A 25,649-nucleotide genomic window follows, 5' to 3' on the forward strand; every position below is an offset into this window, starting at 1 on the left:
ACAAACCACCACATTTATTCCAGAGAAGTCTGTATTGGGGCCTTAAGCTTTTGAAAATAAAGTTTAGAGACATAGCATATGAATACCACTGTAATACACGTAAAATTAGTCTATCAGACCCTAAAAATTAACATGAACTTAACTTTTTCATAGTCAACAAAATAGTGGCTGGGTGCCGATTTTATTAGATAAGTTGGTTACAGCATTTTAATTATTTTAAATATACCTAGGTGTAGCTGAAATTCAAAATGCACATCGAAGTAGAACTATTATCACAACTCAGTGCCATACTAAAAGGTACTTGGCCTCCGCAGAATTCTAGTCACTTTATTTTCACACCCTTCTTACAGCCCAAAGTGGCTTTAACAGGAACGGAGGACTTGGTGCTGATGATCACACAACATACCATTCTTATTACCGACAAAATTGTGAGGGGAGGTGGTGGCGTTAGCCCTGTGGAACAGATCAATAACACTGGCCCAGTATCTGTCCAGCAGAACCCCATTGTGAAAATAGTACACGGTGCACAGCCCTTCACTGGTTACAGGCAAGTGTTACAGCAGCCTAGCCATAAGGAAGGGGAGTTACAGCATAGTACAAAATACAGTATAAAAGCGTTATTTAACATTCCACACTGAATATTACTGATGCCTTCGAACAATCAATTGTTTGGATGTTAGCCACTTAAAACAAATACATCACTAAGGTAAACAATATAAACATACCAAAACCCTGTATGGTTAAATACAATTTCCATGGTACAAAAATCAAAGCCTGGAGATGTTTGTACAGATTGCTTTTTACACAATGTCTTCAATTGCCAAATATTTACAACATTGAGGAAATACATTTTGATGCGGAGTAAAATTATCTGAAGTGATTACTATAAAACCTCAATCTATCTACGTGAGGCACTCCTGAAGCAAGTGGCATTAGCCATGAGGTCCTTTGGTACAAGGCCCATTGCTTGAAGAACCACAGTGGCTGCTGTGGCTTTAGCATGCTTCTTATTAGGGCTGGCAAAGCTGGGCTGGTAAGCGCTTCCATTTATCAATACCTATTCAAGAAAAACATACAATTGGGCTGGTAAGGGCTTCCATTTCTCAATACCTATTCAAGAAAAACATACAATAAGAACAGCATCAAACTTTAATATCTATTAGCTTTGTATTTTTATACTAAATGCTAAAAAAATTATACAACTATAAAACCCATCCTGAATCATCTCAACCCGTTAGGAGGCATTTTGGAGAAAGGGACTGCAAACTATGAGGTCTCCAAACGGAAAAACGGAGACCTGATAAATGTACTCCACTATGCCCATGATGCCACTACAAAGTACCAGAGTGAAATCTACCAGCTTTATCCTGCCCAAATCCTTCCCATCCATGAAAGATCACATTTAAAATACCCTTCGTTGTTCTACTCTACCCACTTCACATAGACGAATAACTCATGGGAAAAAAAACAATGTAATTTTTCCATAAACTTTGATGCCCCCTCAAACATCTCCCAACCCACTATCAGGGAATTAACCTCTGACCATATAATGATTACCCCTTCACCCATTACCATTGATTTGAGTCAAATGAATGAAATTTATATTTACCCTAAAGAGAAAGTGTTTGCGATGGTCAGGGCCACTGTCATGGACCAAGAGAAATTCAGGTGGTTGCCACCTTCTCTTATTACAGATTTCCATCAAGGCAGAGACTGGATGTTTGCCTGTGAAGAGGGAAAAACAAAATTAGAAATTCCCCACACCTTTTGTAACAAATTTATGAATTCAAAATAGTAGGGTAAGAAAAAATTTCATAGCGTACCCTCACCTGACAGATCCTTCATTGCAGCAGAAAAGTTCCCAGATCTCTTTTGTGCTCTTTCTCCTACCGCAACAAGACCTTTAGAGAGAAAAAAAAAAAAAGATCACTGAACAAAATGTCCTGGTGTGAATTACACACCTTATTACACTAAATTCAGAGTTTGCGGAGTTTCAATTTAGATGCCATAATAACCAACTCCTCTGGGTATTTTTCTCAGTTTAAAAGATAATGGCTATTTATTGCAATGATTTTAAAGGTTTCTTATCCTGCAAAAAAAAAAATTAATGCTTAGTAGTAATGTAACAAAAAAGAAAAACATGAAAATGGCTACTGCTTACGACAATTTTGATCATTATTCCCCAGCAAACATGCTTTCTGGGTTAGTAAGAGCTGTTCTCAAGTATAAGCTCCCTTTCCCATGGAATTATTATATTACCAAGTCGAATATATTCCCTGTAATACGAAGTCTTCTCTCATGATGGGAATAACCTAGTTCCAATATTCAGTTTTTGTAAATAACATGATTTCAACAAGGAATACAAGTAAGGTCCTTTTACTAATTTAATCCATCGATTGTTAATGTACTATGGGATAATTGTGTTTACTTACAGCCTATCACTGAATATACCTGATTACATTAAACACCTTGTAATTTAAATGGCAATATGGTAGTATAAGTAGATGACATGATAGTGTTCTAATTGATAGCAAAATATATTAAAAATCAGGTTCAAGCTAACTCAAAAAGTTGTGTGCTTCTACTTTGGACTTTATTTCAGGGGAAGAATGATTTAAAATATAATTAGTTGTTAGGTGTTAAAAATATATTAAAACAACCACTTTATTACAAGCTCTCCCACCAGTCCCCTCATTATTTCTGACTAGCCACGGTCACCAAAATGCTTCCAACTCATAGCGACCCAATAGAACCGAATAGAATTATAGCTTTCCAAAGCTATAAGCCTTTACAGAAGCACACGGCTTCATGTTTCTTCTAGATGGCAGCTGGTAGATTCCAAGAGCTAGCAGGTTCAACCACCATTAGCAGTCCAATACTTACTCCCACTACACAACCATGGCTTCAGAAGACAATAGCAAAAGTTATATACAGAAGTTTAAGTTCCAAAGTACTCCAAGTTCAAACTCTTTGGCGATATGAAGAGAGAACACTGCGTTACTGGTCCTTCAAGTCTACTCTCTACTTCAACTCAAACAACACACTGCCTTCAAGTCGTTTCTGATTCACAGAAGACCCTTACAGGACAAGGTAGAACTGTCCCTGTGGGCTCCCCGAGGTTATGTAGTATAAATCCTACGAGGAAAGACCCTCTTCTTTATTCATTGGAGCTACTAGTGGAATCAAATTGCTGACCTTGCAGTTAGTAGGCCAACCCAAGCCACTATACCAACCAGGGCTCTTTAGAGCTCAACTACTGAACCAGGAAAGATATAGAAAAAGGTACGGAGTGACAAGACAGATTTTTTAAAATTTTGAGGAGAAAAAGGCCTAGAAATAAAGCCAAGTATATAGCCTCCATCCAAACACAAAACCTAGTTGTGACTGTAATCATAAAACTACATTACGCCTAGTCTCATAAGTGAGCAAATATCACTGACAAAAGCTGCCTTTTAAAAGCTCAATTGTTTCCAACTACATTTATTGAAGTCAGATGCTTTTTATGAAAAGTAGGTTAACAGTTTTTTCTAATAAAAAGCATTATAGACTAGTACTAAATTTAGGTATCAATGTGATCAAAATAATGCACAAAGGTAACAAAATTTTAATTACAAAAGATTACATAATAAACCAAAATAACTTACCTTTTCTATCAGTCTTAAAATCAACTAGAATAGGTTCTTTATTGCCTTCTTTGTTTTTTCCTAATCCTTCTCCTTCTCTCCAGCCCATTTTTCTCATCAAAACGGCTCCCATTCCTCCAGTTACTGGGGCTGCTCTTAAGAACTGATCCTATCCAAAGAAACAAAGGTAAAATGTTCCCCATTGTACAGTTAGAAATTGATTGTAAACTCAGTGGTAGCTTTCTAAAAGAGAGAAACCTTATTTCTAATTCTGTTACAGTTTTAATTTTAAATGCTTCTATACTTACATAGTTTAATTTGCATAATTAACATTAACATAATGTTGTATTTGAAAATTAATTAAGGCAAGTAAATGGCAGTACAGTGGCTCTTAAGTCCCCCTCCAAAAAAAAAAAATTAGAACACTCCTGTTCCGTCCACTATTTTAGGTTCACTGGTATTTCTTCTTAGCTTGCAAAATAAAAAGAAGGCAATGTTAAAACATTCGATAATAATTGTCCCAGGTGTACCTTGTTAATAAATAAAGCCCAGAAATCACTTAGAAATAGTTTGGACACTGAAGAAGCATATTGTTGTCTTCCAAAGTTTCCTTCCTCATTCTACCATAAAGCAAGTGTAAATATTTCACACAGAAAATTCCTTTGAAGCAAAAAAGGTAACTCTTAAAAATAAATTTATCTGACACAATATGCCCAGTCAATAAATTATATAAGAAAATCAGAGAAGATACCACCCTGTAAATATACCAAACTGAGTTTGAATTCTTTTAAAACCTAGCTTGATGTTAAAAGACTTTTAAAAACTCCTTAAACGTTTACATACCTAGGCCTCGGTAGCAGCAGTGTTGTGAATAGTAGGGCTGGCACTGACCGGGGCAAGAAGACAGCTACAAGGATTTGGCCCTGAAACAAGTTTCCATATAGAGGGGTGAAAGTTCACAGGTTATTCTGTGAACAGTCATCTCTCGTATCCAACCCACTGAACCATAATTTCCATCAAAGCAGCAAACCGCTTAATGTCACAAGATACATGACTATAAACATTAGCATGATCAGCTAGTTTAAATTCATGTTCAAATACTTAATGCCTTTTTAAAGGCCATTTTGTGTGCATAAAATAGCATTTAATTCAGTTCATCTTGAGGATTAAGGAATAACATCTCCAAATCATGGTTTAATTCCCCTTGTGTTTAAATATCAGATTTATTCTCTAGCATTAACTTATCAACCGGGAGCCAAAAACTTTTAGTAATTGGGAATAGTGCACATTATCATTTCCTGCATTGATAAGGTAATGCTAAATATTAAAAGTTGTATTTTACACAGCAGAGCTGTGTAATCGTCTTTGTTTTCCCAGCTTTGTAATTAATTGCTGGGGAGCCAACATGCCAATGGTGTATGAGTAGACATTAAGTTCAACAAGGTGCTCTGATGGAAGGAGGCAGCTGTGGAGGTAAAAACATACCCCTGGTTCAGTTCCTTTCATTGGTGCAGGCCATGCAGTGTAGATGTATAAAGAGAAAAGTTAGCTGATGCTTCAATATCAACTGCCTGGATGCTACACACCTAGAATGATTTTTACTTACTTCCAGGTTCATCCGCCCCTCTTTTCCAGGAAACACTCCTAAAAAAAAGGGCAACTGTGCAGAATACAATACAAACCCACAAATAACCCAGATTTCCAATTTTGCTTTGCATTCTTTTATCTTTCTTTACCCCAATGTGTATGCAGATTTTTAAAATGCTGAGAAATCCAATGAAACCACATTAGTAAATATTTATCAAATTACAGAGTTTTACTGGAGAATGTTTAGTAAAACAATAATGCTACATTAAAAAAAGGAAACACGAATTTTCGCATTGCATTTCTAACATACGGAAAGGGCACGTTTTAACCATATTTCAGGCAGAAAAGCCAAACCATCATTTGAATCAGCTTTTGAAATGTACCTCAATATTTAAGGAGCAGACAGTATTTGATGGTAGAGATATATTTTTGTTTTTAGTTACCTAATGAGTTTTCTGAATATTTAGCTCATTTTATGTATAAAATATTAGCAAAAAATATTTTTCACTGTCTATACAAAAGAACATTTTATTGAGCACATTGTTCTAAAATTTAAATTTTAGTCTGCCGAACATATCTTTCTATCATGCCAATTTATCAAAATAGTTCGGTATTTAGGATATAGTTATAGTTAATGTAAAGACAAAGTTTTGTCTTCCACTTATGAATTAACATTTTAAATTTTATTTAAAATATAAGAACTGTGTACAAATCTAAAAGTACAAGAAGGAATTTTAAAAGGGTTAGCAGAGAATCAATTGAATCTACTGTTAAGTTCACCTTTTAAAGTAACTTATGTTAATATCATCATGCTATTTAGAAGCACAAACAATATGGATAAGCACTTTACCACTATTTGGAAATAGAAAGTTTCAGAGGTTTCTCCAGAAGCAGTAACATCTAGCTACTATATTACTACATTACTATATGCCTAAGGGCTCACTGCTACTACTATCCTCAAGTCTAATTTCCTAAAATACTAAGTTCAGTCCCTAGAACAATAGTTATGAAAGCTCTTAAAGAAATAGATGGGCAAGTATAATTCTTCCCACTGAGATGGTCATTTTGAAAATACTACAAAAAGCATTTTTACTTTTTAAAGTACTGTAATATAAATTAATCCAATATGAATCCAAGTGTTAGGTTCTCATCCTTTCCCCAAACTAATCCCCAGTAAAATGTATAAAGCAACAAGTTTTTGGAGCCTGACCATGTACTCATTATGCATATATGTGCAACTATTTAAAAAGGCAGGCAGGCATATTGAGGCTATTTTGTTAAACTATCAAAATTAAACTGTTATGAGATTAAAACATCTGAAGCAACCAGTGCCTCATTTTTCAGAAATAAGTTTATTCACTAGCACTTGAGTCCCTTCACATTGTTAACTAATAAAAAGTCTCCACATAAAACATGGAGCCTCTGAAATTCTGAAGAATTACTTGCCCATGGTCATATAAAGAGTCGAATACATCAGGATAAAGAAACCTTCCCAATCCATTAGACCTCGTGGTTTCAGCACTGCTATGATGCAAGTACTCCTGAAACAATTTCCCATAGGCTACCAATCAAGCCATCCCTTCACCAGAATGTACTTCATAAAGCCCCTCGTAGCCACCTCGACTCCCACAACGAGGCAGCGTAGGTAGAGGTTACAGTTCTTATTGCAGGAATCTCAAACCAGGTGTACCCACATCTTCGCAGTTCGAGGTGTCCATTCTCTTTTGATTTTAGGTCTTATAGGTCCTGTTTTTTCTTTTTCTTCAGGAAATCAGTGGTTCTCAAATTGGGCCTGTGGATCACCAGAGGCCACCAGGGCCTAAATGGTGGTCCACAGATCACATTGTCCATCCCAAACCCACCGCCTTCACCTTCCCACCCTTTATTTAGCACTGTCCATCCCACACTAAAGTCCTCCTCCCATAGCCTTCCAAATCCCATGTCAAGATCGCCACATGCAGTGCTAACATTAGGACCTCCCAACCACTTGCTGTAACCAAAGGCTGACAACCAAAGGGACCTGGGCTGGAAACAAGGGTGTAGAACAAGGATTGTAAGATGGGGCGCAGGCACTAAGGAAAGGGAGGGTGGGGTGGTATTAGGACAATGGAAGAGAGGAATGGGAAAGAAGGGTGGTGGCAAGGCTCTTGGGGACAGTGATCCACCAAAAATAAACCTGTAATAAAGCATCCCTTGAGGAAAAGTTTGAGAACCACTGCTTTGAAAATATTAGATTAGTAGCCCAACAGGAACTGGAAAATTCTGAACAGCACCTGACACACTGTTGGCATTAAAAATACAGTTAAAAAAAAAAGACCAAAAGAAAAGTGCCACCAAAACCACCAGCAGCAGCAATAAAAATAGCCTAAGTCTATATATATATGTAAAGTGAGTGGCTTTGGGGCCATATGTATACATCTGCCATTGTCTCGTGAAGTAGGTCCATCTTCAGTGTCCATCCTGGAGCATATACACATAACAAATTTACTAATGAACTTTGGTTAGCGTTATTGGATTCTTCATGCATTTTAAATAAAACATTTCCTTAAACAACTTTGTACTTCAACACTTTTGTATGTGTATATATTGTATACCTTTTTAATCCAGGCTTGGGCACCAGTATTTGCCAATTGTTCTTGTGTCAGAACCTGTACTCCTGTACTTCCTGTGAACTGACCAGGAATAGAGTTCAGCTGAGCCCAGGCATCAATCTGAAAAAATAAGAGGCATCAATTAGGTAAAACCTTGTTAATGTGCCACTGGTAAGAAAAAATAGTTCCTAAGAAATTTTTAACATTAGTCAACTTTTAAAACAATGTATTAGATTTATGCTCATTAAAAATGAGACATTTTCCTAAACCTTCCAAAGTTTGAGTGACTTCATTAATAACAAGATTTGAGATGTTTAACAAATAAAAGGCATAGCTGTGATAATCTTTCTTCAAGAGAAATGTACTCAAAGCAAACACTTGTAGTGTGGAAAAGAAAACTATTTTTGTGAAGGATTCCGACCCACTTCTTACTTTTATGACAAAAATGCAATTCAATAAACACCATGAACATCAGGGAATTGCTAATTAAACTCAAAACAAATGCTTAAAACTAATAAATACAGGACACTGTCCACTTTACCCTATTAGTTGCCTGACCATTAGACATTACTTCACCACTCTACCTCAGTTTCTTCAGCTGGAAAGCTGAGCTAATACATATACTAATTAGGGTTACTGGGAACATGAGTTATTACAATAGGAATAAGAAAATTCAAGGAAAATTTTGACTATCTTTCCATTCTATTTCCTACATGTGCTATTTTATTAATGCATCTATTGTAAGCTGAGAGCAGAGAATCTTTTCTTATTGTCTTACAAACATGCACTAAATTACTTTCCCAGATCAGGCAATATTGTTTCCTGGAAGGCGCTGAAATGATGTGGGATGAGATGGAAATTGCAGAACAGATACTTACACTTTATCCTGGATTATGGAGCTACAACATAAAACAATTGCCAAGAAAATTGTAATTTTGTTTTCTCAGAAAATGATACCTTAAAGCATTCATTTAAAATCAACCAGCTAATTATTTTCTTGAATTTTTTAGATAAAGTTCTACAGTTTGACATTGTGCCACAGATGTCACACCTCACCCATCTGTAAAACTCTCATTCAGACATTGGAAAATTACTACATACCCGTTCCTGGGCTCGATTTAACATGCTCATGGCTTCAAGGTCAAATGCATTCTCACTGAGTCTTTTCTGAGCAAGTGCTCGCTCAGTCATTGCTGTAGAGATGTCCACAGGCTAAGGAGAAAAACAGATAATTATCTTAAATTACCACAGTCCCCCCAAATTCTGAATATGCTCCTACTATCTTTAGTTGCTACATGTCAAAAGCAAAACAGCAGTCTTAATTACTAGCATCTTGTAATGTAGGCAGAAGATTCAGAAAGTAAGAGTAACCTCAGAAAACTGAAAAGCTTGGTTAAGCTTAGTTACTGTCTCAGAGGCAACACAACCCAATCCAAAGTCTGATGTCAGATTTTTGACTATATCAAGCTTAAATCCTAAGAATGATCCATTAAGAACTTTATTACCATAGCCTTCAGAAGCATAAGTTTGAATAAACAAGTGGAAATCCATTGTCGTGTACAGGCTTTTATATTTACTCAGCAGAACATCTTTTTACTTTGTAGTCTGTAGAAATCATTAAATCTTAAGAAACTAATATTCCTTCTTAACAGATTCAATAAATCAAATGATTTTAACAGATTCAATAGATCAAATGATTTTTTAAAAATTTCTATACCTGTATGACTAAAGTTAGAATACTGTATATTATGGAATACCATCAATTAAAATGAGATGTTTGTTGTGTCTCCGGTCTTTTCAAAGCACACACCTAGCACATTCATGCTAAAAGCAAGTGATTTCTTAACTTTTAAAATGTTTTCTTCAAAGTAAAATTGGGCGTAAATTCCCACTTTGGTTTGTAAAAGTCTCAACCAGAGGAAATACCTATCAAGACTTTGCTACAGACAGCACCACCAAGGTCAAGCCCCTTTCCTTCTGATTATTATGACATCTAATTACCACTTAATGATTTCATCTAAAGGTTATTTTGGAAAATGCTATTGGGCATGCAGGGTTGTTTTCATATACAAAGAATTAGTAGGTGTTGCAAAGAAATCATTCCAACCATAGGAGTATGGAGTCGATTTTGACTAGTAATGTCCCTCAGTACAACATAGATACAATATTTAATGCAGCTTTTATTTTTGTTAAGCGAGCTGTATTACGCAGTGTTGTGTTTGGAACTACAGAGAAACCTGTAATAATCAGAGACCTAAGGAGTCACTATCTTCCATTCTCTACTTCCAAAAACCCTTAAAGAGTTTGTCATTCTTTTTACCTTGCCAACTTGAGCTAAATCAATTTTCTTCCACAAAGAGTATATTCTGATGTTGCCATCTAAAAATGAGGGCTAAAGTACAAATTCTGAAATTGTAAGACTGTATACATACTTCTTGAAAGATCTTTTTAAGTCAACTTGTTAAAAGCTATCCTGTCCATATAAACCTTTATAGAAACCCCCAAATAGGTCATCTACACAGTCTGCTGGAAAGACTAAGAGTTCACTTTACATTTCACTTTTTTATTTGCTCTATTTCTGGAGTTTTATATGGATTTCCAGATAGTTCACGCTGGAACATATGTTCCCTTAGGGCCTACATTAGATGTTTCCTAAAATTATCAGGGAGAATTTTGAAATGTGCCTTAAGTAAAGCTCAAGTGATGTTTCATTAACCTTGCCAGAATAGTTTCCATAACTGAAAAAAAAAAAAAAAACACCTCACTACCATTGATTCATTGCTGACTCATAGCGACCTCTGTGGGTTTCTAAGACTGTTTACTTAATTAGAAAGCAGTCTTTCTTAAGCAGAGCTGTTGGTTTGAACTGCTGTCCTAGGGAAAGGGTGCTAGGGTATAAATAATATTTTTATTCAAGAAAATCTATAACCTGAGGAAATTCTGGTGATAAGTGTCTCATCTACCAACCGACCCTAATCTTACTTTTAAAAAGCTTAATCTATTTCGATGACTCTCAAAACTCACTGTTCTGCAATAGTACATCCTTTATAATTTGAAAAGTAGTGGATATATTTGTGAATATACCATCTACAACCTTTCTAAACTTATTTTTTTAAGTGTTTAAATCATTAATCTAAATGTTTATTCCCAGGGTATTTCCTTAACATGTTTATTGAATTTTGATACTAGTTTTGCAAGGTGATACAACACCTTGGACATTCAATTAGCTAACTATCCAAATGATCTACAAGTACATGTTATAACTTTATTACCAAATAATCTGACCATTAATTTTATAATCATATAAATATATTCTTTAAGACTATAAGAAAATATATTCTATATAGAGTATTAGCTCTGGAAAATGCTCAGAAGTTTGCTTCAAAAAGTCTGTCCTTAGCTTGTCAAGATAACTCGGTGTGTAATACTGCACAAAAACCCAGTCATAATAATCCCCAAAGCTATAATGTTCAAAGGTGTTTTTTTCATTAACAGTAGTAAAACATAAGCGTGCTATCCCATGAATTTTCTCTATTGCTAATAGAAAATAGTTCTTGAGTCTCACTCATTTTAATAGTCACATGTGGTTTTCGAGTACTGTTGCTGAACTGATTTGGGGCCTCGACATCTTTTAATGTTACCTAGAATCATGGGAAATGTACCGAGTCTTCAAAAACATCGGGGAGAGGGAATCTTAAAACCAAGAGCATTAGCATCAAGCTTTATGATTAAACCATGCTTCCATACAGAGTTTTCATATTCAATCTATAAACTATACTTATGATTGTATAGTAATTCTAGGTATTCTAATTGAGGTTTGTTTTTCCCTGGGACTTGGTTCAAAATTGTGAAATCAACTTCAGATCATATTGAATTATGGAAAAATCTACTAAAAAACTTGCCCCAAGTACCTGAGGAACAAAGCAGATTACTACTACTTAGATCCGGGGTCCTCAAACTTTTACAAAAGGGGGCCAGTTCACTGTCCCTCAGACCCATTGGAGGGCCGGACTATAGTTTAAAAAAAATTATGAACAAATTCCTATGCACACATCTTATTTTGAAGTAAAAAAATACAAAGGGGGCAAAAACACCCAGTGGGCCGGATAAATGTCCTTGGCGGGCCACATGTAGCCCGCAAGCATAGTTCGCGACTACAAGGGTGTACTGTGTAATGAAACGCATACGACATGACCTACATTATTTAAGTGTCCCCTTTTATATCTATAGTTTGAATTGTCAACCCAAGTCTTTACCAAAGCATAACAAATTATCTTAATTAGTATTTCTTAGGTCAGAAAAAGGATATAAAAAAAACAAGAATTATTCAGTGACGGTGAGGTAAGGGATCTCCGAAATAAGTTGTTTAATTAATAAAGATATTAGTTTATTGCAAAGGCAAAAAAAGAAAAATGTAATAAGAAAACAACTAAAGAATAGCACCTAGACTGGTTATAAAATAAGATTTTCACGTATTTACCAAAGAAGTAGTTCACATGGTTTGAAACAAAATGACAAAACCACAGAAATAAGTCATGATTTAGTCTGTCAATTGACATGGTTTTAAAGTGAATTTTGAATCATGTTATATAAAATTCTCTCGTTTAGCTCTTGGTTTAACTTCAAAAAGTTTTGAGCTCAATGAATTGTAAGTGGAAAGTAACCTATCAAATGGTTCAAGCAAATTCAGGTTCATTTTTAACCACCTAGAAAAATATGAAGCATGGTAGCAGGGTCATATACATAGCAAATTCTAGCATTCCAGGAGCTGTGTATCATTCCAATGAAAATTTCCATCTCACCCCCAAATGTTTGTTTTCCTAAACTTCATAATAAAAGAATTTTAGCACCATTGAGATATGTAATATACATTGATAATAGAAATCAAGCTGACTGCTTGTGATATTAATTTTAACATGTAAGCAATCACTAAGACCTTAGAGGCATGATACCTTTGGACCCCTAAAACATGACTGTAGGTAAACCGACGGAAATGCCATGTTAGATCTTGTACCCAGTTATGCCTTTACTAACTTTATTACTTTTCTACTGAGAATGAATACACCTAAAATTTTATTTTTAATGCTAGCCTTCTAATGTTTGCTCATTAATCTTAATCACACCAATATGCTCAAAGTTCTGTAGTCCCTCTTACTGAGGTTGCTGCTGACTGGATTCTGGGTAGGAAAGCGATGCTATGACGGTAGAGCACCACAGTCTGATGCGTTGTTTTTCCAAATGTTATGGATTTATGCTGATCCATCCACAATTTTTGTCCACCCATACTTATGCCAAAAGGCATTCGTTACCAGACAAATGGTAGGGTTAAGGATGCAATCCACATTTGGATTTTCAACAAAGCTAATTCAGTTTTAATGGAGATCAAATCTATGATCACTTAAATAGGGAGGGAAAAAAAGTCTACTCCATTTAAAAACTAACCATCAAAGAGAACTTTTCTTTTAGTCTAGAAAGTCTTTATTACAACCCCCAAGAAACTCAAAAGAGGTCCATGCTATCATAAAATGTCACCAGTACTACACCCCATTGGTCTATGAAATAAAACATTGTGTGCATTTCTTTTATTTGTGACTAGGTAAAAGTAGAGAAATCTGAAAGCAAAACATAATTTCTGCCTTTTCCTTCTAAAACTTTTGAGGCTCTTTTAGCATTGAGTTAATCTATATATGTATACATAATCTTTGAATCTAATCTAGCTTAAACATGTAAGGAGCCGTTGTCCAATAGTTACATCTGCTCACAGATCTTTCATTAAAAACCCCTTTACTTACTTTTTCATAACCACCCCCCTTTTCAACCTAAAACCTGACACTCATGTTTAATGATAGCTAAGACAAAGGACAACACATTATCAGTGTAAAAATTGAAATTGGCTGCATATTGAATTCCAACTTAATTATGAGGATCCTTTGTTACCCATGTTCAACTGAACAAAGTTTAAAGTTATCTTCACCTATCTTTGCAGGCAATTTGTAATGCTATTCAAAGGTCTTCACACCATTGCAAAACATTTTTAATACCCAATTTCCCTTTGATAAATGCTTTATATGCAAGAAATTAATGATTGAAAGCATATGTATCAGGATTTCTAAGTCAATTCATTCCTTTTTATCATGGTTCATATTCAGCTATTATGAGATTCAAGTTGTAAATGTCAATTAATCATTCCTCTCCTGAGATGTGCAGGCCTTTGAGGATTAGCAATTGAAATGGATGGTCTACATATTGCTTTCTTTTACTGGTGAAGGTAAACTTTACTTTTGAAACTCCAGAATACAGATCATCACCTGTGACTGTAAGTTGCATTGTCAAGTTATCATGTCCCACACGTCATTCACTGTACAGTATTTGTTCCCTTTCAAAATGCCGCAGGTCAAAAAAAACACAGTGAAAATGTCGCCTGTGAATAAGCTCAGGGGGAAAAATACTGCTATCACCAAGTTTCTGATTTGGGTTCTGTTCACTTTCTGCTTTTATAACTAGGATTTGTTTGTCGGACTGAAGGTGAGTAGTGGAATACGATATGGTCAGGGAAGGGAACCGGAAGGTGAAGAGTACAGGTCTCTCTGACCTACATACCCCAGAACTGCAATGAACGGCAGTGGGGAAGAAGCCACTGATTTTAAGGGCACCGGATATTTAGTATAAATAACCCTTGGACAATGTCTGGTCTTTGGATACCAAGAGCAAATGGAAGTAAAGGTGATCACAACTAGTCTATGGTAACTCCCACCCCCCTATTAAAGTCTCCACCCTCCCAGATCCCCCAAGCGTGATTTTGCACAACAAGTTAAATAAAAGTAAACTGTTTATTAAAAGATACAGCAAAGGTACAGATACAGAGATACATACAAAGATACAGATATATATATATTTACATATATATACAGTCTTGCTGTTTTCATGTGCATTATATTTAGCAGCACATTATTTAATCAGGCGGCATTTTATTGGGGTTAATTTGACACTTGGCATTATTACTGCGTCATTCTGACAAGATACAACTATAGCCTCATGTAAATTTCAAGGTTTGACTTCCACTTCCCCAACTTTTAATAGTAGCAAAGAGGAAAAGGAGAAGGGAATGGAGTTCCAAGGCTGAGCATTAGGTTAAACACAAGAATTCATTAGGACCAAGGTGGTACGGGGAATGAGAAATTATTCAATTTAAAGGCTATCTGACAACAACCTGGAGAAATAGTAAGAAACCATTGTATCACAGGAATGGGTGATATACCCAATAAGCTCACATTGGTGGCCTTTTCCAATCCAGTTCTTGTGTTGAACCTGAGGATCTGCCCCACTCGCTTAATGCCTCCACCCAAAGTTTTGCTACCACCAAAATCTAGAGCTATAGAGCCTCGAAGCAAAACGAGAAGCTAAATAGTTGTACCTTGGGCTACCTTCCCACAAGTGCATAGAGGGCCCAATGTTGGGTAGGGATGTGATAACACTGTTCTCTGCAATTCGATGCTTTTCACTTTGTGGCTTGGTTCCACAAAGTGAATTGCATCGAGTTACTGTCAAATGAGAAGCTGCGGGTTGTTTCAGCTGTCGTCTAACCCGGCCCTGCCGTTTAACCCGGCCCTAAGAAGAGTGAAACAGAATCCAAATCAGATATAAAATAACAATAAAATGGCAGATTCAGGCAAATAAGAAAAAAAACACATTTTATTCCTTTACTTACCTCAGAGGGCAAAGTGCTGCTGAAAACATTATCATCCTCATCTTTGTTTTCTTCACCATTTTTCTCGACAGGAACCCACTCTCCATAAACACTATCAGCTTCTTTTTTTCGGTGCTGAGATCCAGATGATACAGGAAATTCTTTTGTTAATGTTACCTGGCTTTTTGGTGGAGTTGGCTTTGCTGCAGCTGCAATCTAAAATACGGAGAGTACTTTAATTATAACTCTGTATAACAAATATCTATATTAAAATGTTTTCAGGTGATTTTCAACATATTCTGAAGGAATGGAGTTGTTTCTCAGTTTTTAAACGATGTAAACTGAAGAATTTAAGAATTTGAATTTTACTTAAAATTATGTTGTTTCATGAATCCATAAACTCTAATACTCACATTGAGATTGAAAAAAATGGGTTTAGGTTCACTGAGTTTAAAGGGATGATGATAAAAAGGAGGTTCTTCTTCCTCTTCATCCGAAACATGAGGTTTATTCACTATTACGTCATCATCTTCCTTACTTTGTGCGATCTGTTTGCATTTCTTAAAAAGCAAAAACAAACAAAGATAAATCTTACACACATACAACCACACCTATGTTTTGAAGATAATGCCACATAAAACCAGCTTTTAAGGGTAAAACAAAGTTAATGAAGTTATAGATAGGTAAAGCCTATTAAGATATCATTTAAGCACACTCTGGCTGTTCAGTCAGTCAACATTTATTGAGCACCTACTATGTGCAGAGCACTGTACTGGGCACTGTCTAGGAAATACAAAAAAAAAAAAAAAAAGACATGGTCCCTGCTCCCAAGGAGCTTACAATCTAGTTCAAAAGACAGTACACATACACATGAAATAATTGAACGCTTTTACAGAGCAACACAATTAACAAGTTCAAACTGATATAATACAAACTGAGTACATAAGTGCTTAAAAAAAGGCTTAAGAGAGAAGAGTCAGGCAAGTTTAGATTATTAAGAAATAATTCCTTTAAGAATTGTGAGCCAGATTTTTAAAGTGAGGAACAAATAATTGGTAGGGCAAGTCTTCCTAATCAGGCAGAATTAAAAAGGTTAAAAAAACACTTGTTAAAAGGGACATTAGGGCTAATGATTAAGCTAAAATGGTATAGAGAAACAAGTACTCACACATGGTTGCAAACTTTGGCTAAGGAGTTAGGATTTTATAAGCCATCCTAGGTTCTTAATTTTTTTTAATCTTTTAATTTGTATTATACTGGACAAAGGTGAGAACCAGATTTGAAATATTTGGAATAGTCTCCATGTTTTGTAGACTGAATCTACTAAGAAGAGAACTTAAGAATGGAAACGAAGGCATAATGGAAAGGGTCCGACTGATGTCTGACACATGAAGCAGTCAATTCCTTCCTGAGAAGTGAAGCAAAAGACTAGCTTTATAAAAAAGTTAGAATAATTTTGGGCAAACCTTTCTCTTAACTAAGCAATGGAATCCATCATATCCATTATCAAGTGAAAATCTTCTCAATAGGATAAAAAGGCCATTTAGCCAAAAACACAAAGTCTACCAGGCTTCTAACCAAGGGGAACAAAGTATTGACAGGGGGCAGGCTGGCATAAGGCTAGCCAATAACAAGTTTCAATATATGAAACAGTATGGTATTTCTGGATCCTAGCAGCAATATTTCAGCACACACACACCCCAAAGCCAATAATACAATAAAGCACCCCCAACCCCCCAAAGCCTCAATTGAAAAGATCAAAATTTTAAAAACAAAATAAGTATGTTTAAAATACATGTTACTGCCAAAACCCGAATCGCAGGAAGTACTGATAATGGCCGGCCATTATCGCCAATGGCTGGTACCAAACAGCCAAAACCCGAAATGTTGATGCGAAAGAAGTTCCTTTCAGGCAATGGCCAGCTATTTTCATTAAATTCCAAGCTCCGGTGGCAAAAGATCATTTCTGAAGATTGTCTGTGTCTTTGCGTATATGCAGTACACTCGTGGCGATCAGTGAACACGTCGTGAATGGAAACGAAAACTGTAGGCGAGCTTCTGCGTGTTGCTCACTCAACACCTCCTCCATTCAAACGAACCGTTCCACTCCTCAGTCAGTTTGGCTTCTAAAACTGGAAAGCAAAAGTAATGGGAAGTAACTTTTAGCTAGCGGAGCTTAGCCATCCCGGATAATGGCCTGCTAAACAGAGTTTCTGCCGCTGCCACAGTTGTATTTCGGGTTTTGGCCACTCGGTGCCAGCCATTATCAGTTCAGCCCACAATTCGGGTTTTGGCACGCTCCAGAGTCAACATCACTGGAATAATCCACTTAAGAACGGTAACAAATTGTCTCTAGCTTACCTCAGTTAGTTCTTCTATAGTAGCTCCTCCTGACTTTTTAGCAACTTTCTCTTCTATTGAAGGTGGAGGTGCAGGTTTTAGGTTTGGTGGCAAAGGAACACCAGCCTTAGCACACATGGCAGCTGCATTAGCTTTGGCTATTTCAAGTAACTGAGCCTTATCTATTAAGATAAAAAAAATACAAGAAACCGTTTTCCTATAGACTATACGTACATTTTATATTATGCCAAATTTTTTCAATATTAAAAGTTTCAATTTCTGTCCCAATGTATACTTCTGATCACATCCACTCTGGCTCATTATTAAGTGGTTCCCTATTAAAGTTTGCAATGAACTTCACACTCAAATACCACACAAAACAACTAACTTCTACCACTGCACTACTCATTGTGCCATACACTAAGACACACCTGCCAAAGTCTAATTTACTTTCCAAACTTAAGGTCTTTATCTATACTGTTCTTATACTGCAGGAAATTACCATATGTAATCGAGTGTAAGCCAAAATAATTATCAGCAGAGGAACCCAATTTTACCACCAAAACGGCATTAAAAATGTGCTGGAAAACTCGCCTTATATTTGAGTACATTTGGGACTCTCCTAATCTTTGACAGTACCTTAATCACACTGAGTCCCATCTAAGCTCCAACTCATCTAAATAGTAGCCAGTAAGGCTTTCTTCTATACGGTGCTCTTCATATTACCACCACATTCTGCTCTGATAGTTTCATGTGTTTCAATCCGCAATTCCTCTGTAACGTTACACTATTCCTCTGCGCAGTATCTTTTGCCGATTCTCACAATAGGCATCAAGCATCTGTGCATGCTCTTTACAATCAGAAGATAAGCGTTAGGTGATTCTACTCACCTAATTTCATTTTCCTTCACTAGTTACTACCCACCGAGTTAATTACATCCACATGGAAACTTCCCTAATCAGAAATACTTTACAATCATTTAACAGTTGTAAATCTCCTAATATTGGCATTACTAAGAAAAAATGAAATTTTAGGCTTCATTTGGAAGAATGCCTGATTTTTTATCTACTGAACTTTTACTTTACCTTTCATTCTTAATTATGAACATTTAATAATAGCAAATTTAATCCATCTAAACCAGCAGTTCTCATCCTGAGTTGCAACCCCTTTGGGGGAGTCAAACGACCCTTTCACAGGCGTCACCTGATTCAAACAGTAGCAAAATTAAGAGTTATGAAGTAGCAACAAAAATAATTTTATGGTTGAAGAGTCACCACAACATGAACCGTACTGTATATTAAAGGGTTGCGGCATTAGGAAGGCTGAGAACTACTACTATCTAGTCTGAAGCAAGATAAAATGTAGTCAACACTGGTTTTAATCATCTTAAAAGTAGGTCTCCTTAACTCTAACATCTATCAATACTTAGGTATCTATCCCACATTTCCTGAGTAGACATAATGTAATCCTAAAAGTTTTTAAACTTATTTTCATACTAAACCAAGCATCTGAGAATTTAAATTTGCATAAAGAAAAAACACAAGTTTAATTATTCTCTACTTTACCACCAAGTTTAAAAAAAAAAAACTTACCCAAATCTGTCAAACGTTTAGGGGATCTGCCTCTTTCAGAAGACCTGGATCTTTTACGACGGATAGGAGATCTGCTAAACCTTCTCCTCAATGGTGTTCGTGAACGTCTTAATCTGACTGGTGATATACTGAAGCTTCGTCTTCTTACCACAGATCTTGATCTTCTCCTTCGGCTAGGGGTGCGGCTCCTGCGGCTGGGGGTGCGGCTCCTGCGGCTGGGAGTGCGACTCCTCCGGCTGGGGGTGCGGCTGCGGCGGCTGGGAGTGCGACTCCTCCGGCTGGGGGTGCGGCTCCGGCGGCTGGGGGTCCGACTCCGGCGGCTGGGGGTACGACTCCTTCGACTGGGGGTACGGCTCCGACGACTGGGAGAAATGCTAAAGCTCCTCCTCCTCCCCACAGATCTAGACCTTCTTCGTCGACTGGGTGTATGACTCCGACTTCGCCGGCTTGGGGTTCGACTTCGAGCTCTAACTGTCTTTCGGTTATCCCTAGAGCTTGACCTTTTTCTTTTTCTTTCTCTAGACTTGGATCTGTGCTTTGGAGATCTTTTGCGCTTTTCTTTCGAAACTGATCGCCTTCTAGACTTGGATCTTGACCTGCTACTCCTCCTTCTACGTCTTGAACGTGACCGTGAACGTGTTTGAGAGCGATGAGACTTGGACTTAGATGATCTCTTCCTTGCCCTAGAACGAGATTCGCTGGTACGCTTACGTGATTTGTGTTCAGAGGACTTGGACCGCTTACTTCGAGATCTTAATGAAGAGTCTCTTTTCTTATCTTTTTCACCTTTGTCACGGTTCTTTTTCTTGCTCTTTTCATGTGTGTCCTTTACTTTAACAAAAATTTCGTAATCATCTTTTTCCTCTGAAGAGGATTCTGAAGCTCTTTCTGCTACACCAACTGGACTGGCAACAGATTTGTCACGTTCCACTTCACTTGCAAGTAAAGGTCCTTCAATACCAGCCCTAAGGTTTGTAAGACGTTCCATGTCCTTAGGAAGCAATGGTCTCACTAAATCTGCTTCATTAATATCCTCGATATTGGTAGGAAACCCTGAATTGGGCAGTATCTCTTTAGTGGGAAGTGGTGCTTCTTTTTCACTATTTTCTTTAGGGCTAAGATCCACTGGCATTGTCTGGTCATTCTCTGGCATAGGTAATGGTCCTTCTGCATCCTTACTGTAAGCAAAGTTATTAGTAGGTAACTCAAGATGAAAGTCTTTAGCAAGCAAAGGTCCCTCTATGTCAGCTTCACTACCACCACTAGGGCTGGTGGAAATTACCATGTCATGTTCACTATCTTGAGTAGTTACAGATACCTCCACATCATATTTATTGTCTGAACTGAAAGCAGATGTTGTGGCAAATTCAATACCCTTACTAGTTGCCTTTGCATCATGTTCAAGAGGATCAGAAGATAGAGTTCTTACTACATCAGCTTCACTAACACCAGGGCAGGCAACCAATACTGTGCATTGCTCAGTCTCATTGACAGGTGAAATTTTCTCTTTCCCAATTTCACTACCAGTGCTGGCAGCAGACACTGTAGTATGTTCCATCTCATTCCTAATTATATTATTAAGGTCTATACCCATACTACGTTCACTTCCGTAAGTGTCACTCTTCAGGTGTCCTTCAGCATGCGACTCTTCACCTGCATACATGGTAATCCCCTGCATGCCAATCTCTGGAGCAAGATTAGAATTGCCGGATATTAAATTCATTCCCTTTATAATATGTGTTGAGGACATAACACTAGACTCCAGTATCATTGATGTAGTTTCTAAAACCAATTTCGTTGATATCACTTGAGTTTGCTCTGAGACAGTAACAGAAGGCTCTGAAACAGCCAGAGTGGATTCTTGAACAGAAACTGTTGGTTCTGAAACAATCATGGCAGGCTGAAGAACCGACACTGCTGGTTCCACCATAGACACAGTTGGCTCCAGGGCAGAAACCACTGGCACAGAAAGAGCAACATGCTCTGGGTCAGTCATAGTTGGCGGCTCTGGGACAGCCACCACAAGCACCTCTGAAACAGCCAGCGGCTCTGGGACTGCCACCGCCAGGGGTTCCCGAACAGCCACCGCCATTGACTCTGTAACAGCCATTGCTGGCAACTCTGGGACTGACATGGCTGGAAGCTCTGTGACAGGCATAGCTGGTAGCTCTTGAGTGCTCTGTGCCGACTCTGAAATAGTTACAGTTGACTCCAAGATGGGCACAGATACTTCTGAAGCATGTCCTGCAGTGCTCATGGACTCAAATGTTTCTGCTGTCTCTGACATAATTGGAGGCTCTGATGTTGACATAGCTGGTTCAGCTGACATTATGGGAGTTTCAGTTGCCATACAAGTCACTAACGTCTCTGGAATAATTTCATGTTCTACTACCACAGCAGACTGCACAGCTATAGATGTAACTGCAGACTCTGGTTCTGATGGTAGTTCTGGAACAGTCACAACAGGTTCTGCTGCTAACACTGAGGGCTCGGATGCTGACACTGAGTAACTAGCAGACACTGCCAAAGGCTCTGAAATCTCACTCTGACTCATCGTAGGTTCAGGCAATGACACCGATTCTTCAGGAGACAATGCTGGCACCTCAGTAGGCCATGCATTTTCAGTTGCTAATTCTGACTGATCTGTGGGTAATGTAGTACCCTCTGGTGGTTCCTCAGGAGGCAATGGTGGTGTCATTGGTGGCTCCTCAGGTGGCAATGGTGGCATTGTAGGTGGTTCTTCAGGAGGCAAAGGTGGCACCATATATGCCTCTGTATATGTGTCAGCATAAGAATCGGTATAAGAATCAGCCATAGACATCATTGAGCGATCAGTAGTATAAGATGACATCATAGATCGGTCAGCTGCAGAGTACGATGACATCATAGATCGGTCAGCAGCAGAATACGATGACATCATAGACCGGTCAGCACCCATGGACATCATAGATCGATCAGCCATTGGGGACATCATGGAACGTTCATAAGCTGACATCATGGAACGTTCATATGCTGACATCATAGAGCGTTCAGCCATAGGGGACATCATAGAGCGTTCATAGGCTGACATCATAGAGCGCTCATAAGCTGACATCATGGAGCGCTCAGCCATTGGGGACATCATAGACCGCTCATACGACATCATAGAGCGTTCATAAGATGACATCATGGAGCGTTCTGCAGCATAGGACATCATCATAGACCGTCTAGATGCTAACATCAGGGGTCTAGGTGCTAATCTATATGGCCTGGGTGCTATTCTATAGGATCTGGGTGCTATCCTATAGGGCCTAGGTGACATTCTGTAAGGATCAGGAGTTAGTCTGTAGGGATCATGGCCTAATCTGTAAGGGTCCTGTCCTAACCTGTAGGCATCATGACCTAACCTGTAAGGGTCATGACCTAACCTATAGGGATCCTGAGCTAATCTGTAAGGATCCTGAGCTAACCTATAGGGATCAGGAGATTTTGAATCCAACATAGCAGAATCTTGGGAACTAGATGCTAACATCTGGGCATCCATGGTACCAGATGCTAACATCTGGGCATCCATTGTGCCGGAAGCTAACATTTGAGAGTCCATAGTACCAGATGCTAACATCTGGGAGTCCATAGAGCTAGTTGCTAACATCTGGGAGTCCATGGAGCTGGTCGCTAGCATCTGGGAATCCATGGAGCTGGTCGCTAACATCTGAGAGTCCATGGAGCTGGTCGCTAGCATCTGGGAATCCATGGAGCTGGTCGCTAACATCTGAGAGTCCATGGAGCTGGTCGCTAGCATCTGGGAATCCATGGAGCTAGTAGCTAACATCTGGGAGTCCATGGAGCTGGTAGCTAACATCTGGGAATCCATGGAGCTAGTAGCTAACATCTGGGAGTCCATGGAGCTGGTAGCTAACATCTGGGAGTCCATGGTGCTAGAAGCTAACATCTGGGAGTCCATGGTGTTGGATGCTAGCATCTGGGAATCCATGGTGTTGGATGCTAGCATCTGGGAGTCCATGGTGTTGGACGCTAGCATATGGGTCTCCATGGTGTTAGAGGCTAGCATATGGGATTCTTGGGTCATCAAGGGATCCACTCCTACTGTTACAGAAGTCTCCCCCACTAACGTAGTAGGCAGCTCCTGTGCTACCGTATTATAGGATTCCAGCGCTGTCGTCGAGGGCACCTCCAGGGACTGCGACACGGTCATCGTTGACAGCTCCGATGTTGTCACCACAGACTGAACAGAAATCTCCAGCGCCACAGTTGCCACAGGCTGCCCAGGCAACTCTGGCGCCCCAGGCTGCCCAGGCAACTCCAGCACCCCTGTTGCCAGAGGCTGCCCCAACAGCTCCAGTGCTCCAGCTGCCCCAGACTGCCCCGAGAACTCTAGTGCCCCAGCTGCCATGAGCTGCCCAGACAAGTCTAGTGCCCCAGTTGCCACAGGCTGCCCCGACAACTCCAGTGCCCTAGTTGCCGAAGGCAGCCCTGGCAACTCTGGCACCCCAGTCACCGAAGGCTGCCCAGGCAACTCCAGCGCTGTTGTCGCCACTGACTGTCCTGGCAACTCCAGCACCATTGTTGCCTCAGGCTGCCCCAGCAACCCTGTTGCCGTTGTCACCTCAGGCTGTCCAGGATGTTCCATCGTTGTCATCCCCATAGGCTGCTCCAACTCTGTCGTCGTCACAGGTTGTTCGGTCAACTCCATCGCTGTTACCACAGGCTGCCCTGGCAACTCCATTGCCGCTGTCACCACAGGCAGCCCGGGTAACTCCTGTGCCATCACAGGTGGCTCTGGCACCTCCTGTGGTGGCTCCAACCCCACAGATGATGCTGGGAGCCCTGGCAATTCCTGCAGCAACTGTGGCACTGGTGTCACAGAGGGCCCCGGCAACTCAGATACTACAGTCGCTGGGGGCCCTGGCAACTCAGGCACTGGGGTAGAAGGGGGGCCCGGCAACTCTGCCACCGGAGTAGCAGAGGGCCCCGGCAACTCCAGGACTGGAGTCACAGGGTGCCCCTGCAACTCCAGCATGGAGGTCGCAGGTGGCCCCGGCAACTCCATTGCTGAGGCCACCGACGACGACTCCGGCAGCTCCAACGCTGCGGTCTTAGGCAGCTCCAGCAACTCCTTCGGTCTTGTCATAGATGATTCAGCCATCTCCATTGGTGCTTCTACAGGCTGCTCTGGCAATCTTAGCACTTCAGGTCCGGATGACTCTGGAAAATCCAATGTTGTTGATGTGCTTGGCTCAGGGTACACCTCAGCAGGTGTCTCTGAGGATTCCACAACGGTTTCTGTTGGTTCTAGCACTTTTGCTACTGGAGGCTCTACCAACATTATTTTGGATGGCTCTGGAGATGTGCTTTCCCAGGATGTGAGCACAGACTTCATCTGATACTCCGTGGACATTGTTACAACTGGATCAGATGACTTCAGCACTAGTGTTGTAGTAGGCACTGATGCTGTCGCGAAGGAATCCAACATCTTTGTCATGGATGGTTCCAGCGTCACTGCCACAGAATGTTCTGACTGCTCTGAGATTACTGATGTAGATGCTATGGACAGTTCTGCAGGTTTTGTAGCTTGCTTCAGGGTTTCTAGGTTGTGGGGCTCAGATACCTCCATAGCTATCAGAGAAGGTTCTAGAGCAACTGTATGGGAATCACTGGTCTCGGGCAAGCCAAGCTCTCTTATAGGATGCTCCAGTCCCATCGCTGAAGGCTCAGAATCAAATTTCAAAAAGGAATCAGATTCTGTATCTAGGTTACCATCATGACATTTCAGCTTAGCCTCAGATTCTTCTGGCTGTCTTTTGTATTTTTTCTCCTTTTCTTTCTTCTTTTTCTTCTTTTTATTTTTATGCTTTTTGTGCTTCTTTGACTTTTTGGCGGGAACTTCTTCATCAGTAGGATCTGTTTGTACAGACACACATCTACTTTTTCTAGAGGCCTCCTTCAAGTCTGAAATCAAGAAAAATTAATTTTGTCAGGCATCCTTGAAAGTCTCCAGAAGAAATATACATAAAGCACATTAAAATGCCACAGCATAGCGCCATACTAACAAAATATGTAGATTACTACATTTATTCAAATGTGTTAACAAAACACAAACATGTAAGAACTTTGACAGTCCACTGCGTTTTGATTCCATTTTCTCATAAACCTTTTAAAGCCTTACGTTATAAACTATTTCCACAAGCTAAGTCATCTGAAGACTGCCCCTTTCCCAGTAACTCCTTTG

General features: G+C 39.1%; 1 protein-coding gene across 7 annotated transcripts in view; it reads right to left on the bottom strand.

Annotated features, from left to right (window-relative positions):
* Positions 1–13: 13 nt before the first annotated feature.
* SON (SON DNA and RNA binding protein) overlaps positions 14–25,649 on the bottom strand; it is a 30,823-nt gene continuing 5,187 nt past the window's right edge. The window contains exons 3-12 of one of the 7 annotated variants that reach the window (XM_075542342.1): positions 19,421–25,369; positions 17,850–18,010; positions 15,902–16,048; positions 15,510–15,704; positions 8,903–9,013; positions 7,805–7,921; positions 3,645–3,792; positions 1,830–1,901; positions 1,610–1,725; positions 14–1,057 (exon numbers count right to left, since the gene is read on the bottom strand). In XM_075542342.1, coding sequence (XP_075398457.1) covers positions 899–1,057; positions 1,610–1,725; positions 1,830–1,901; positions 3,645–3,792; positions 7,805–7,921; positions 8,903–9,013; positions 15,510–15,704; positions 15,902–16,048; positions 17,850–18,010; positions 19,421–25,369 — 7,175 coding nt within the window. In that variant the 3' untranslated portion in view covers positions 14–898. Of the gene's footprint in view, positions 1,111–1,609; positions 1,726–1,823; positions 1,902–3,644; positions 3,793–4,466; positions 4,547–7,804; positions 7,922–8,902; positions 9,014–14,680; positions 15,410–15,509; positions 15,705–15,901; positions 16,049–16,211; positions 17,621–17,849; positions 18,011–19,420; positions 25,370–25,649 lie in introns of those variants that run through there. The other 6 variants (XM_075542340.1, XM_075542344.1, XM_075542343.1 and 3 more) reach the window with 6 other exon arrangements.

This window comes from Tenrec ecaudatus, chromosome 2 (assembly GCF_050624435.1).
Source record: "Tenrec ecaudatus isolate mTenEca1 chromosome 2, mTenEca1.hap1, whole genome shotgun sequence".
Classification (NCBI taxonomy): Eukaryota; Metazoa; Chordata; class Mammalia; order Afrosoricida; family Tenrecidae; genus Tenrec; species Tenrec ecaudatus.